The 15,734-nt window shown below is 43.2% G+C and overlaps 1 protein-coding gene across 2 annotated transcripts in view; it reads left to right on the top strand.

Moving 5' to 3' along the window:
- The window catches only part of MMP2 (matrix metallopeptidase 2), a 30,226-nt gene extending 17,734 nt beyond the window's left edge, over positions 1-12,492 (top strand). Inside the window, exons 8-13 of one of the 2 annotated variants that reach the window (XR_014551224.1) lie at positions 485-640; positions 1,463-1,592; positions 4,177-4,313; positions 7,549-8,360; positions 8,693-8,968; positions 10,508-12,492. Coding sequence is in view for 1 of the 2 variants with exons in the window: in XM_083626044.1 (XP_083482170.1) it covers positions 485-640; positions 1,463-1,592; positions 4,177-4,313; positions 7,549-7,708; positions 8,859-8,968; positions 10,508-10,611 (797 nt within the window). In the remaining variant the exon portion in view is untranslated. The remainder of the gene's footprint in view (positions 1-484; positions 641-1,462; positions 1,593-4,176; positions 4,314-7,548; positions 8,361-8,692; positions 8,969-10,507) is intronic. The other variant, XM_083626044.1, reaches the window with a different exon arrangement.
- Positions 12,493-15,734: the final 3,242 nt, after the last annotated feature.

Here is a 15,734-nt window from a genome sequence, read left to right as displayed (position 1 = left end):
AGGTGCCAGATGCACAACCATGGGGAGGGAATTCCACAGCTTAGGGGCTACTACCAAAAGCGCATGTAGGGAAGGAGGTGGTCCTTCGGATATTTAAGGCCTAAGTTGTTTGTGTATGTCAGAGGCCAGGGCACAACACAAGATCCCACTCTGCTTTCCACACTCATTCAAAGATTTCTGAAAAGAAGCTATAACAGTTGAATGATACTGTAAATGCAACAATGCATTGTTTGTGCCAACAATGCAGTGTCACCTGTCCCTGGGCTTTCTCTGCTGAACACCTGGAATATTTTTAAACACTCCATAGCACCTCAGAAGCTTTTCTAGCACAGCTAGGCTATGTCTAATTTCAGTACACAGAAGCCGGATCTCTTCCAGCCCCTATTAGCAGAGCTTTTAAGGAATAGTCAAATTGGCTCTGCAATTAAATATACAGATAGCATTATGTTCAAGCTGCCCCAAACCCGGTTTGTTTTTCTTTCAGGCTACAGCCTTTTCCTGGTTGCTGCTCATGAATTTGGTCATGCCATGGGACTAGAGCATTCTGAAGATCCTGGAGCACTCATGGCCCCCATCTATACCTACACCAAGAACTTTCGGCTTTCCCAGGATGACATCACGGGAATCCAGGAACTTTATGGTAATGTTTCCACTTGTCCAAAACACATGTACTACATTTTGGCCTACAGCAGAACACATACTGTCCAAAGAAGCTTAGCTGATACAAAAACCCCTGAGACATCTCAGGTATCCTACCAGCCAGGCTGCTACAGATAGTGTTTAAATAAGACTGAATATCCCTTGCCACAGGGTTGGCCCTACCATTAGGCTGAGTGAGGCAGACTCCTTGGGCAGAGAATGCTGAGGGGCAAGAAGCAGTGACAAGGTGCTAGAGGACAGATCTGTGTGCCTTTCATTCTGCCCTGGGGCCCATAGGCTCTCAGTTGCAATGGACATATGAACCCAGGGACATAAGAAGTTGCCTTATACTGAGTCATACCTTTGGTCCATCTAATACAGAGTGGTAGCAGCTCTCCAGGGTTTCAGACAGGGCTCAATCCAAGCCCTACCTGGAGGTGCTGGGAGTTGAACCTGGAGCTTTCTGAATGCAAAGAAGATGCTTTGTCACTAAGCTGCAGCCCTTATTTTTACCACTGGATCATGCCGCCCCATTTCCAATGGTAACATAAGATACATCTGCCAGTCTGGTCAGCTTCTGTCTATGGAGCAAGGGAGTAGTCATTTGTCCATTGCCTCATGATTCAAATGGTCACCCCTTTCCATCCACCTCTATTTGTTGCCCTGATCCTCAGGCACTACATTTTACTTTCACTAGAAATAAATTTGGAAATGAAATTGTGTTTTTGTTGTTTTTGTTGTCCTCTTGTTGACTTCTCTTTTTAAAAAAAGGAATAATCACATTAAGACCTCATTCCATTATCAACCTTCCCTTTATTTGCAGGGGGCTCTACTGATGTTGGTCCAGGCCCAAGTCCAACACTTGGGCCAGTCACCCCTGAACTATGCAACCAAGACATTGTATTTGATGCTGTTGCTCAACTCAGAGGGGAAATCTTCTACTTCAAAGACCGGTAGGTGGGAAGAAATAGTCTGTTTTACTCAAGTTATCTTGTACCGAAGCAAAAGCAGATCAAGTGTTATTCATGTTTTGGGGTTCTGAGGGGTCAGTCTAGATGATGCCTTGAGTCAAGTGGCATAGATAAATAAATGAAGAAGAGGAGCAGCATCTGATGAGCTACATTCTTTGAAAGAAGGGATTCTTGGAGATAAACTGAAGTTGGCATGTTTGCCGTATCTGGAACTTCCTGTCTCTCCCTTTAGTTCTCTACTTAGACTAGCTCTTGTTTTGCTATGGCAATAAACATGTTAAAAGTATTGTCAGCAGTACTGCCAAGAGAAGGAAAACCCCAGTTCCAATGTTACAAAACTGGCAAGGACGAAAATGTCAGTGGATATTGCATTGTTCCAGACATACAAGAACTGTGTACATTTTTAAAATGACCAGATTTGTTCCAACAGTTTTGGAAGCTGACCCAGTTATGTGCGGCGCAGAAACATGAGAGGCTTGGATGCTTTGACTTAAACCAAATAACCCATCCAGGCATGCTCAGGAAAAGGAGCTTTCAAAATCCAAGCCACTTAATAGTTGTTGGTGCCGGCTGCATGCCCAGAAATCTCTCCCCTGTTGAATTTTTCAGCTGGAATTCTCTTGGATTTTCCTGAAGTACTAAAATGGCCCTTTCTAACTTGCTAACTCTGGCTTGGAAAAGAAAGGCCCTGTTATCTTGTCTCATCCCTCCCTCCACTGCAGAGAGACAGAATGGTTCCATACCTGAGATCAGGGATTGGGATCCTGTGGCCCAACAGAAGTTCATGAACTGCAGCTCCCATCATCCCTGACCATTGGTCATGCTAACAGGGGTTGTTTGGAGCTGGAGTCCAGCAACATTTTGAGAGTAACAAATTGCCATCTCCTCTTAATACAAGGCATTCAGTAAATTAGTTGCTTGTGAGATTAGCTCACTGGTGTCCGCTTCCCCCCTCCCTTTGAACAAAATATGGAACCTTAGATGGAATAATATCTTAGGTAATTTTTCTGTTCTGTCAATGGAAAAACTTATAGGGCTGTATTCAATGCAGTTCAAGGTTAAATTCACTTCATGGTATACTTGTTGTACTGGTGAAATGTCTTGCAGTGGAAGAGAATGCTTGAGCAGATTGCTGGTAACTTTGTTGCACAACAGATGGCACAATCTCTTGTGCAATGAGTTTCTGCCAGTGCAGCTGTTGTCTTGGTTTCATCTACTGTTGAACATTAAAATTAACCCATCTACTAGTACAAAAGCCCTTGCAGTAGTGAACGGAGAACATTGGGTACAACCCAAAATTTGCTTCCCCTGTGATGACACGTGACCACTGACCTATGATAGTATCTCATGCATCTTGGTATGCTCATGAATACCAGGATGGTCTAGGTGGGTCTATTGGCACAGGATGTTCAACAGCTTCTGTTCTGTCCAAGTGACAAACCGTGTGAGATTAGTTCTGCCCATGTGGCTGTAATATTAATTGTGCAAAGAAGACCACATTTTGCACATATATTGTGCTGGGAAGGCCACCTAAGTCCATGTTCCAGTTACGAATCATGACTGTTCTTTTTCACTCCTGTTGAAATCCAGCCTCCATTCCACAAAATGCAAAGCTGGATAATGCTAGTAGACAAGGTTCTAATACAAGCAAGGAATTTTCTTGACGTTCAGCAAATTGCAGCCTCATCTTTTTGGGAAGGGTTCAGCAAACTTGTTGCCTACTAAAATGGCCAGCTGGTACAAGGCCATTTTGTGTGTATGTCCTTTGAATAAAATGAACTGCTTATCAAGCAAAGTTGGGGGGGGGGGCAGAGAGAGAGAATCACAATGGTGCTTTTGTTAACATCTTGTGCTTCTCCACTCCCTTTCCACACACACAATCAACCGCCGCCGCCGAAATCAAACTGCAGTTTTTTAATGCTCATAAATCGGAAGGAGGCACTGCCTTATACATAAAACAGCTCCTAAATTACCCGCTTTATTCCTCTGATGAGCGGTTTTAATGCTCCAGGCTTCATTTACAGCCAAGCTGTTTGATAGATGATCATTAGATTTGATCTTTTTGGTTGCTACAATCATAATCATCCAGAGTAATGCACCCAATACAAATGTTGGCATTTGCCAAATGCGTATCCATCTGTTCAATGTGCAGCGACGGGGATGGTTGAAAGGGTTTAAGTGCCTTGTAAATGGGTTTATTTGCTGGGATAATTGAAGCACCAAATACATTCTTTTTTTCTGTTCTGCGGTAAGAATTAATGTAAGTGCTAGAGAACTTGTTATAAACCATCAACGGCTGTGTGCGGCACATTAAGGTGTCTATGGGACAAAAATGCCTCCCAAAGAAAGGAAGGCTCACCAACCTTTGATACATTTTTGTTAAAAAAAAAATCCTAATCATTATTTGTTTGTGTTGCTGATGGATTGTGTGTGTGTGCGTACACACACACACACACACACACACACAGGCACTTAAATGCGCACACACACCTTTGCCAGCAGTGATGAGAAACAGATGTGCCAATGAATCAGCCCTTTGTAAACTCACTGTGATTTTTCTGCCTAGATTCATCTGGAGGACAGCAAACCAACGAAACAGGCCAAGTGGTCCTTTGCTGATTGCTACGTTCTGGCCAGAGCTCCCAGAAAAAATTGACGCTGTCTATGAGGCCCCTCAAGAAGAGAAATCAGTCTTTTTTTCAGGTAGGCTTGGCTGGAAGATGTACAGTAAGCACAGTTTGCAGAAGTATTATATTCTGTATCATTTTATTCTGTAGACCACCTTATTAAATGATAAACTCAGGATAGCTAGCTTGGGGCCAGTTGTTGTTAGACTGCAACTCCCATCATCCCTGGCCAGTGGCAAAACAGGCTTGGCTGATGGGAGATGTAGTTAGGCAACATCTGGAGGGCTCTCCCTGACTTATAGGGGGAAAGTCATGATGCAACACAATTCATGCCATCAAGAAATGCATGAAAGACCTTAAAAAAATTAATAACAGATCAGAATCCTGGTGGTGGGAAAGGGAGCATTAACCATTTAACCCATTATAATCCTGTGCTGGAACTTCCTCTGCCCCTTGCTATGACTGCTGGTTGTTTACTTCTTCTTCTCCTTCTTCTCCTTCTTCTTCTTCTTCTTCTTCTTCTTCTTCTTCTTCTTCTTCAATAGCAAAGTGCTTCTATCTGAAAGTAAAAAATACAGCGATGATAAATTAAATATAAAAGCACTGCATGCCCTTTTGTGACTCACAAATCAGCTGGTTGTGGCAGCAACTTCCTTCTACCTAATGGTAGGGCTGGACCTGTGACTTGGGCTTTTCATATTTTGCAGCAACAACTCCCAGCTTGCTGTTAGGATAATGTGAAAAGGACCCCAGAGTTCTGGGACAGACCAACAGGCCACTTCCTGTGAAGAGGAATTAACTATTAAACCTATTGTGTTCTGTTTTTGTTTTTCATTTGGTTTCGGGTTTGTTTGTTTCAAAGTATTGTAATTTTTTCTTGATTTTATTATTTTATCTTTTTGTAAATCGCTTTGAAGGTTTTCCTTTTTTAAAAACATCAAACAGTGCATAAATTTTAAGAAATGAATAAAATAAACCACCAGGAACTGTAGCTCTGGGAGACGCTCAGCACCATTAAGAAATCTCAGCTCCCAGGATTCTCTGGGGGAAGCCATGACTGTTTAAAGTGGTGTTATAGTGCTTTTAAATAAATGGAGTGAATGTGGTCTCATGGGGCAATGAAAGCGAAGGAGAGATTGCATTTCCTGTTGACCATTTATGTGTGTGCCTATTGATATCAGCTGCAGTTGTGCTGGCTGACCTAGTGGAGCTGGGAGGTTGTTGTCAATGTTTTGAATAACTGAGCCAGCAAAAAAGAAAAGTGTGTTGTTATCCATTGCAACATGACTAAACATCTCCAGGCATGCTAAAGGGAAAAAAGGGAGGGAAAACCTATGGCTAGATGCTGCTCAACAATTTCTTTAAAGGGAAGGGGGAAGTCTTATAATGAATTCCACATGGCTGAAGGGCTGCTGAGTTTGAATTCCATGATAAACTGGATGTAGCCAAAACACCTCATTTGTCTGTGTCCAAGCATTACATCCCCACTCCCCCTGTGGGACTGAATGGGTGAAGTAGGGTTTTAAATACTGTTTGCTAAAGAAATTTACCGTAGTTAGCTCACTATATGGAAAAATCCAAAACAATGCAAACTGGCAAATTGCTAAGAGGTCAGCAAGCAAATCTCTGTGTTCCAAATGTTGTCAAACAAAAACACCCCCAGTTCCCATCTCAAATGAGTAAGAGTCATGTTGTGGGCCTTTGCCCAATTTAAAATAATGTACAGGCTAACCTAAAACTAATAAAATGACTTCTTTTTCTTTAAAAAGAATGTGCATGCATAAACATTCTGGTTGCTTGGGCACATGGAAGCTATAAAGTATGTAGGCTATACTAGTAAGATGAAACAATAATGGGTTTGAGTTCTTGGTTTCTGTTTATACCATTTGCAGTGTGGCATCCATCTCTGAACCACTCCTAAAAGTGCAGGCCTCAAGCATGCTCAGTTCCAGCTTTTCTAAATAAACACTTTTTCCCTGTTGCTCACTAGGTCACCGCCATATATATTACAAAAGCCTCTCCATCTCTTCCTGGAGGGTGACAAAAGGTCAGAGTCAATGTGGCTCACTCTCAAGGAAAGGACTACGCTAACAGCACTACTCAAACTCAAGATCCACCAGGCTGAGAGGGTTTGGATTTGGCTAGTCTTGAGCTTTCCCAGCTCAGCCAAAGCTATACTGGCACAGGGGCAGACTTGGGTCTTTCAGATTTCAGCAGCGCCCTGTGCAAGGCCAGAATTCAGTGCCCTCCCCATGCCTCTCGCCTTCCATTCTGCTCAATTCACTATGTCATAGTTGTGACGCCCCGCAGCGCCAATTAGGCTTGGTGCCCAGTGTGGCAGAACCTGTAGCACTGCCCCAGATCTGCCTTTAACTGGTGTAATTCCCTTACCCCAGCTGAGCCGGAGATATGCTGGTGCAAATCCCTCACCTGGCTCAACTTCAGCCAGTGGAATTTATACCAGTGTAAATCCCCCCAAAGTGCCATTCCAGGGGTGTAGCAGCAGCATGGCAGGGACAGGACAGAGCAAGGAGAGAAATCTATTCCAAACCCTTTTCAGCTCGGCCCTATGAGCTAGCAGCCTAATGGATATTAGCCAGCAAAAAGAGTAGTGTAAGTGAAATTCCAACTGAAAAGAGTTTGGGATAGGGACAACTTAATCTGGTGAAAATTACATTGGATTTTTTTTTTAAAAAATGGGTTGCTCTGTTAATTTGTCTCTCTGGTACACAAACTATGGTTGCTTCCAGGTGAGTGTTCTGTTGAGAATTCATCTTGCTTCCTTTGCACAAAGTTTGAAGGGAAGTTATATGGCATTGTTGTTGTTGTTGTTGTTGTTGTTTAGTCGTTTAGTTGTGTCCGACTCTTTGTGACCCCATGGACCAGAGCATGCCAGGCACTCCTGTCTTCCACTGCCTCCTGCAGTTTGGTCAAATATATGGCATTATGTTAAGCAATTGTTACCCCATACTTTCCAGTGAATATCCCCCATTGTTTTCCTTACCGGACAAAGTTCAGCTTTTCTGGGAGCAGGTTAGCTGCATCAAAATGCCAAATCCACTTCAGTTGCACAACCTAAATTTGCCAGGATGCAACTGTGTATCCCATTCACAAAACAGAAGCACCCCCGAGCCCCAACTTTTGAGCTGGAAAAGTTCTGAAATGAACTTTTGGCTCCTCTCTACCCATTCCCCCTTTAGCTAAACTGTGAGGAAATCTGAGAAGCTCGGATCGAGGTAACCCTTTTCCCTTCCCGCTAACCTCATTTGTAAGTGAGATCATTATTAAACTTGATGCTTTTGTTTTCACAGGAAATGAATACTGGGTTTATTCAGGCTACAACTTGGAAAGAGGTTATCCAAAGAGACTCACCAGTCTGGGTTTACCTCCTGATGTGCAACGTGTCAATGCAGCTTTTAGTTGGAGCAAAAACAAGAAGACCTACATTTTTGCAGGGGACAAATTTTGGAGGTAATACCTTTTCAGCAGGCAACCAGTGGCTGGACACTACAATGCTGGGCACTTATTCCCTGCTAAGATTCAGATTTCAAGGCATTTTGCTTTTGCTTTGACGGAGACCAGAGCATCTCAGTTGCAGGAGAGTCAAAGCAGTTTAGATTAGGGATATACAGTTGCTTTGAATGAATCCCGAATTACATGTAGAAGTTGGGGATCTGTGCCTCAACAGAGCAAAACTGAGTTCCCGTGATGCACACAACAAGACAAGATGGGGATTTAGGCTGATCCATAGCCCTCTGTTGACAGTGGCTTAGAGGAAGGATAAATAAATATAAACTAAACCATACAGAGGAAAATGAAACACTTTTATTTCCTTCTCCCCAACCAACCCCAAATGGCACGGAAGATAGATATGTATTCTATTAAAATTAATGGGCTGCCCCCTAAGATAGCAGACCTCAAGCTTTTTCTAAGGCAGAAACCTTTTCCCAGGCTTTCTTCAGTGTTACTACAGGCTCATATGAAGCTGCCTGCTAGTGGGACAGACCACTGCATCATCTAGCTAGGGGATAGCTGATGTGGTATGTGCTACCTGTTGTTGGACTCCAGCTCCCATCAGCCTTGACCAGCATGGCCAGTGACCAGGGATGAAGGGAACTTCTAGGTAAAGGGACCCCTGACCATTAGGTCCAGTCGTGACCGACTCTGGGGTTGCTGCACTCATCTCACTTTATTGGCCGAGGGAGCCGGCGTACAGCTTCCGGGTCATGTGGCCAGCATGACTAAGCCGCTTCTGGCGAACCGGAGCAGCACACGGAAACGCCATTTACCTTCCCGCCGGAGCGGTACCTATTTATCTACTTGCGCTTTGATGTGCTTTCGAACTGCTAGGTTGGCAGGAGCAGGGACCGAGCAACGGGAGCTCACCCCGTCGCGGGGATTCGAACCACGAACCTTCTGATCGGCAAGTCCTAGGCTCTGTGGTTTAACCCACAGCGCCACCCGCATCCCAAGGCACCTATTGGGCTACCCCTGATCTAGGCCATAATAGTCTCTTCTGAGCAGCGGTGATACAGATGGGCTTCGTGGAAGACAGCAGCTTGTGCCATTAGGTATTTGGTATAACTATCGCAAAACTCTGCTAATGTTTAATATTTCACAGGTACAATGAAGTAAAGAAGAAAATGGACCCTGGCTTCCCTAAATTAATTGCAGATGCTTGGAATGGTGTTCCAGACAACCTAGATGCTGTGTTTGACGTGAGCGGAAGTGGTAAGTTGCCATCTTGTTCCTAGTGTCAGTTGCTGTTGCCGCTGCTGTTGTTGCTTCTGAGGTCGATTGCTCCAGTCTGCTGCATGAATCCTCAGAGACATTCCCTTTGGAGGTGGTCACCAAATCGGCTGATGGCTTGGCGTGCCGCCTGCAGCCGCGGAACAGCTTTTCTCTTCAATTAAAACGTCCCACTGCTGCAAGGAAATTTAGGAAGCCTGACCTTTCCTGAACTTTTCCGGGCTGTCTAAATAACTCATCTCCAGCAGAGTAATCAAAACCACTTTTAATGCAGCACAGATTGTGGTTAAGAACTGCTGCATTCATTGCTGTGCCGGCAACCAAGACTCCCCTTGAACTGAATCTCCTGAATAACTAAAGACCTTTCATGGGGGTGGGAGGGAAGAAAGATTAGACTCTGGTTCAATTTATATCAATTTTCTCCTTTAAAATAATAAAATAAAATGGTAACTTAAAACCAGAATATGTATGTGTGTGTGTGTGTGTGTGTGTGTATGTATATGTGTGTGTGTGTGTATATATATATATATATATATATATATATATATATATATATATATATTTGCCGCAAGTAAATGCTCAAATAGAAATTCTCAGCGTCCCCATAGAATCACAGTTCCCATAAAGCATATTTTATGTGGCTTATGTTTGTACTTCTGAAGCAGCTTAATTATTTTTCTTAATTATTATTGTTGGGGGAGGGGTTTCCTAACCCCACAAGGTGTAACTCAGTGGTTTCCAAACATTTTTGGGCCACCGTGCCATTAGTTCCGTAAACTCATATCCTGTGCTCCCCATCCTATAAAAAGCATTACAGTGGTACCTCGGGTTAAGAACTTAATTCGTTCTGGAGGCCTGTTCTTAACCTGAAACTGTTCTTAACCTGAAGCACCACTTTAGCTAATGGGGCCTCCCACTGCCGTCACGCCGCCAGAGCACAATTTCTGTTCTCATCCTGAAGCAAAGTTCTTAACCCGAGGTACTATTTTTGGGTTAGCAGAGTCTGTAACCTGAAGCGTATGTAACCCGAGGTACCACTATATTCAGTTTGCATGGCCCACTAACGAAGATAATAACACAATAAATTTCAAAACAGTAACAATTAATTGCATGTTTGTTCAAAATCCAGTTAAAGCTATTTAGCTTAATTCATTCAACAAAATAGATGAATGTGATCCAGTGATACCAGCTTTTCAAAGTCGGATAATCCTTTACACCTCCGTTGCCCCACCCCAGCCACCCCCTTGCCTCTTAGCAGTCTCCTAAGCAATCTCACTGCTCCCCAGGGAACAGTACCACTCCTTTTGGGAACCACTGGTGTAACTGGATGTCACATAGCTTGAAAGCCCTGGGGTTAGCTAGTCATAATAGTTGTTCTAGACCGAACAAAGTTCAGAAGCCTCCAGCCAACTTCAGAATCATTGCGTTGAACCCCTTTCCTTGCTTTGCTGTGGTTTTTGTGAGTCCCATAAGTTTGTTTTACATGACAATGAATTGAAAACACTTACTTCTTCTTTACAGGCCACAGCTATTTCTTCAAGGACTGGTATTATCTCAAAATGGAAGACCAGAGTCTAAAGATTGTTAAAGTTGGCAATGTGAAATCTGATTGGCTGGGTTGCTAAGCAGCGTGTCGTCTTAATAATGTCAACTACAGCAAAATCTACACTTTTTTTGTTTTTTGTTTTGTAAAATCTTATGTCTTACCTGCAATTAGAGATAGATCTGTATGCTAATTCATGGGCCAGTCTGGTACTGGCACCAAGTCACTAAGTACCACTATTTGACAGAACTTTTTTTATTATTATTAAATCATTCTGTTTAAGCATATGTACTTAGAAGCAAGTTCCATAAAATGCATGGAATTTCCTTTTAAGTAGATGCATATAGAATTGGGGCACAGTAGTTCTTTGTTTCTTCCTCTCTTCATTCATTAATTTAAGACTTTTGCAACTTTTTGGCATGCAGCAAGTTATGTTTACTTATGTAGCCTGACACTTGCTACATTTTTTCTGTGTGTGCAGATTGGTGCTAAGGACAGAACAGCAAACTCTGAAGGAATTCTCACCTGAGCAGAGATCAGATGTTTGAATGTGCCTGCATATAAATAAATAAATCCCACTATACATTGAAAGCTAGCATTGCAAGGAGAAAGCCAGGGTCAAACATTCTTCCTGACATGCTAGCTTTCCAAGAACATTCAAACACTTGATCCCACAGCTACAGTCTGAAGTGTTGCCATCTAGCAACAGATACTTCACATGGAACTGCTGATTATGTAACTTAGTTCTTAGTCACTTGATAGTCAATGGATTTCAACAGGTCTTGGTGAGGCCATAGTAATGTACACTACTGGAGCCAAAGTAAAATTGTACTGTCTTTCAAAATCCAGCTCCATCCCCCCAAAAGAAAATACTCAAAATACTCGAGTACTTGAAATGGTTGTTTGCCATTTAAAACATATCAGTGCCCAAATATCCACCAAGAGGGGCCCTCAAAACTGTAACTTGGATTTCAGAATTAAAATGTTGACACATGTCCTTTCTGAGTTTTAATGTGTGTTTTCTGTTTTGTTTTTAAACCCAGCTTCAGTTCAAGTTTGCCAAAGGGTTGTATGCAATATTCTTTCTACTCAGAGTTGACCTATTAAAATAGATGTACCTAAGTTAGTCATGACCATTAATTTCAACGGGTCAACTTTGGGTTAGGACTAATGTTGCATCCAAATTATGCTCACTATCTGTGAATACTTCCATTCTTGTCATTCCCTGGAAAACGTCATTCTTTCTTTACATTCGCATTTCTTCACACACCAAAGTGGAAAGACTGACCAAAGGGGCACGGGATGCCTAGGAATTGGTTGGAACAGGATGGGATCAACAGGGACAAACTTGTATGAAATGTATTGCTTTAAAGTACTTTTTACTGGAATGCCTTTACCTTAAATTAGCAAACTGCTTCTTGCACTTTCTTTCCTAATACAACCTCCCCCTCCCTTTCTTTTTATATGGTTATATCAAGGTGATTCCTCTTCTCTTTGGCTTCATTCACACAGCAGTCCATTCCATTTTCCCAGCTGTTAATTTCCACATTATATTTCGGCTTTCACGTGACACAGAAAGCCACCTAAAGAAATATAGTGATATATTCAAGTTTAGCAATTTGCTTCAAGGAAAACAAAATGTTTGCAAATAACAAATAACAAGAAAGTTGCACAATATTCTGCTGTATTTCCAGAAGTAGCATTTATGTTATGTGAAGGCTTAAATATAATGCAGAAATTAACAGTAAGGAAAAGTGGAATAAATTATTGTGTGAATGCAGCCTCCATCTCTCCCCTGCTCCTTCCTTGTTAGATTTAAAGCATTGGGTGACGCCAAGTGTTCACTGTACAACCTGATGGAATATTTTATGTTCATACAGAAAGATTTTTTTAAAAAGGGAAAGTAAGTCTGCATACATGAAATGTCAGTGGTATAAATAAATAAAAGAAAATAACAGTTCCAGCTCACGTGTGGTCAATTTCTGAAATAATTTGTATTTTGGGGGAATCTGGATAGCTTATTAACTTGCCCAATTCTCATGAAGGTGGTAAAACTGTGCCTGGGGTCACTGGCGGAGGAAGGGGGTACGGTGGGTGCACCCTGCCCCACAGGGCATCCCTGAGGGTGGGTGACATCACCGCCCTGCCCCACTGGGATGCTCACCGCTCGCCAGAGCAGCTAGCTCTGCCTCTGCCTGGGCTGTGCCATGTCAGACACTGAAACTGTGACTAACTGCATCAGGTTATACAGTGGTACCTCGAGTTAAGAACTTAATTCGTTCCGGAGGTCCGTTCTTAACCTGAAACTGCTCTTAACCTGAGGTACCACTTTAGCTAATGGGGCCTGCCGTGCTGCCGCTGCGCAATTTCTGTTCTCATCCTGAAGCAAAGTTCTTAACCCGAGGTACTATTTCTGGGTAAGCAGAGTCTGTAACCTGAAGCGTCTGTAATCTGAAGTGTCTGTAACCCAAGGTACCACTGTAGTATAGTCACCCTTTAAGCCTCAAAAGTGTCTGCATAGGCTGGCAGCAGCCCTCCAGAATCTCAGGCGAAGGTCTCTTGCATCACTAAGTCTTTTAACTGGAGAGGCGCCAGGAATTAAACCCTGTGTGAGGGCAAGGCTCCTTTAAGAGATGGGATGGAAGACACAGCCAAAAGGATATTAGAAATGAGGAGTGTAGCCAACAGGAAGAGTGGGTGGGTGGGGGGCAGAGAACAAGTTGGAAAGTTAACTAAGGGGGAGGTCTCTGGTGCTAAATCACTGTGAAATGTTGGTTGTGAGCATACAGCTGTTTCCAGCATCACTTCGTAATACAGAGCTGGAGACCCAGGGAACATTCCAAGCATGTACCTTATGCAGAGGCATTTCTTACACCCTTGGCAAGGAGCTGTAACACACACACCCTGAAAAAGTCACTTTACTGCAAAAGCAACATTAAAAATTACTACATTTTACCCGACTCAAGTACTCACAAAGTGTCTGGAGCAAGGGTGAGGCAAGGAGGAAAGGTGATAAAAAATCACAAGCCTTTCTCTTGTGCATGATCCCACCATGACAGCAGCGGTGCATCGCAACACAAACACGCACCGTAGTCTTCATACTGCCTTGCCATTTCTCCTTGTTTAAACTCATGGCCTTTATGCAGATAACTGGAGAGAGATTTCTGTGATGATTTTTGCACACCCACACCCAGACCTACACCCCTGGCAGGGACCGATTTTGCTAATCCCTAGGTAGGCCTCTGTCTCTACCACTGCCCCTTGCCTGTGCTTAGCCCCAGTATGCTGCCCTATGGTCTGGCATAAATGTACGTACAAAGGTAATTATATAGGCATGATTCCACCTAACAGTCTAGAGATCAAGGAACTGCTTAGTTTCCTTTTTGCCCTCACTTTCCTTTTTACCTGGAAGAGCTATTGCAAGGATGAGGAAGCTATGCCCCCTGCCTGGCCAATGGCTGGAAATGGTGGAATTTGTCGTCCAGCGATATCCGGAGGGCCACAGGTGCGCTTCCTCTGCTCTGTTGGGCTTGCCTCTGGTTCATTCTGACTTGATAGACACTTGCCAGCTACCTCTGAATGGCAGGAAATTCAGGGCAGCCTTTAGTCAACATGCAATGGATGTTTAGTGAGTTTAACTGCTCTCGTTTATGAATGGGGTGGGGTGAGAAACCTGGGGCTCTCCAAATGTTGGAATCCATCTCTCATCAGCCCTGGATATCATTTCGTGACTAATGGTCAGAGAATTATGGGAGTTGTAGTCCAGTAACATCTTGATGGACACAGGTTTCCCACCCCTATGGGTTAGGGAATTTTGCTTAAGACTACACAGAGTTGTGCAAACATTTGTATGTAGCATAGCTTTTCCAGGCTATGTACACACTCTCATTTTCTCTGCAACTAACATGCTCCCACTACTGGTTTGGAGAGCCATATACAACAAACCAATAGCTGCAATCTGTATCTATCCTGTTGTTTCTTATGGAATACTGCGTTTAGATGTGTGTTCCCACAAACCAGCTCCAAACAGAGAAAAAAGAATGGCACAGCTGCATCTAAAACTGGCAATGTGTAAGCAGCCCCAGTCCTTGGTAAAAACAAAAACAAATAATCAACCCTCTGGCGATCAGATCATTCCTTGTTTTCTATCAATGCCAGCCACCTTGAAGGATGCAAAGATAGTAGTAAAGAGAAGAACAATGGCATCACCTTCCTAAAACCCAATTTACAAAGAGCACCAATCCCATAAAACACAACCGAACATTCAGGAAATCTCTTAACAGCTCATAGTTGTCCCATGCAAATGCCTCAGGGACATCTCTGAAGGGAGGAAACAGACTTGTTCCAGACAGTGACTAACTTGTTTGGCCATGAGGGCTCTGTCAGTGGAGCCAAAACAAACCCCAACCTTAAAAGAATAATTAATCTGAGCATGCATTGGCCCGGCATTTGGTAATGTGACAAAGCAGTTGTTCTAATGCAGGAGGTCTGCTTCTTTTGCAAAGCAAGCATTTCAAACCCCTGGGATCAGCTTTGTGGGCCAGGGCTTTAGTTTTCCACATTCTAGAGCTGAGAGCTGAGAGACAGCTTCACCCGTGAACAAAAAGCAAGGGAAGTGGAGGTGGCCAGCCCTGAGAGCCACTGAAAGAAGCATGAATCCTTCAACCGGATGGGCCCACAGCAGATTTGCTATGTTGTGTATGCATTTCAGACCATATTCACCTAAGAGAAATCAAGCAAGTCTGGCTCTCTGAAGGATGGAGCTGGAACAGACCTTCTCCAAAACCATTTCTCCTCCCAGAATGTTGATGCTGATTATTTCCCAGGTATTCACTGACTACTCCAGTACTGAATGATTTGGGGCAAAAATAAATCTGATTGCTTCTGGAGCAGAAATTCTAGTCAACATACTAGTCATCTCTTGCTGAGGCTACTGCAATCTTCTTAACATTTATAGCAGAGCTTTCCAAACTGTGTATAGCGACATGGTAGTGTGTTGGCTGCAGTGTGTAGGTGTGTCACATGAATGCTCTCTGTGCTTCTCCTAGGACTGGAAAGGGGTTGTCCCCAACATAAAAGTTTGGAAAGCTCTGATTTATATAGTTAGGCTTGAGTTTTCAACCCCAACTCTGTTGTGATCTCATTGGACTGACTTGGACCAACCTCTTCCTCTTGAGCCTCAGCCTACACATCTGTAAAATAGGA

This window comes from Podarcis filfolensis (genome assembly GCF_964270895.1).
Source record: "Podarcis filfolensis genome assembly, chromosome: 8".
NCBI classification, from domain to species: domain Eukaryota; kingdom Metazoa; phylum Chordata; class Lepidosauria; order Squamata; family Lacertidae; genus Podarcis; species Podarcis filfolensis.
The sequence above is the reverse complement of the archived record's forward strand: the minus strand, read 5'-3'. Positions and strand labels throughout refer to the sequence as shown.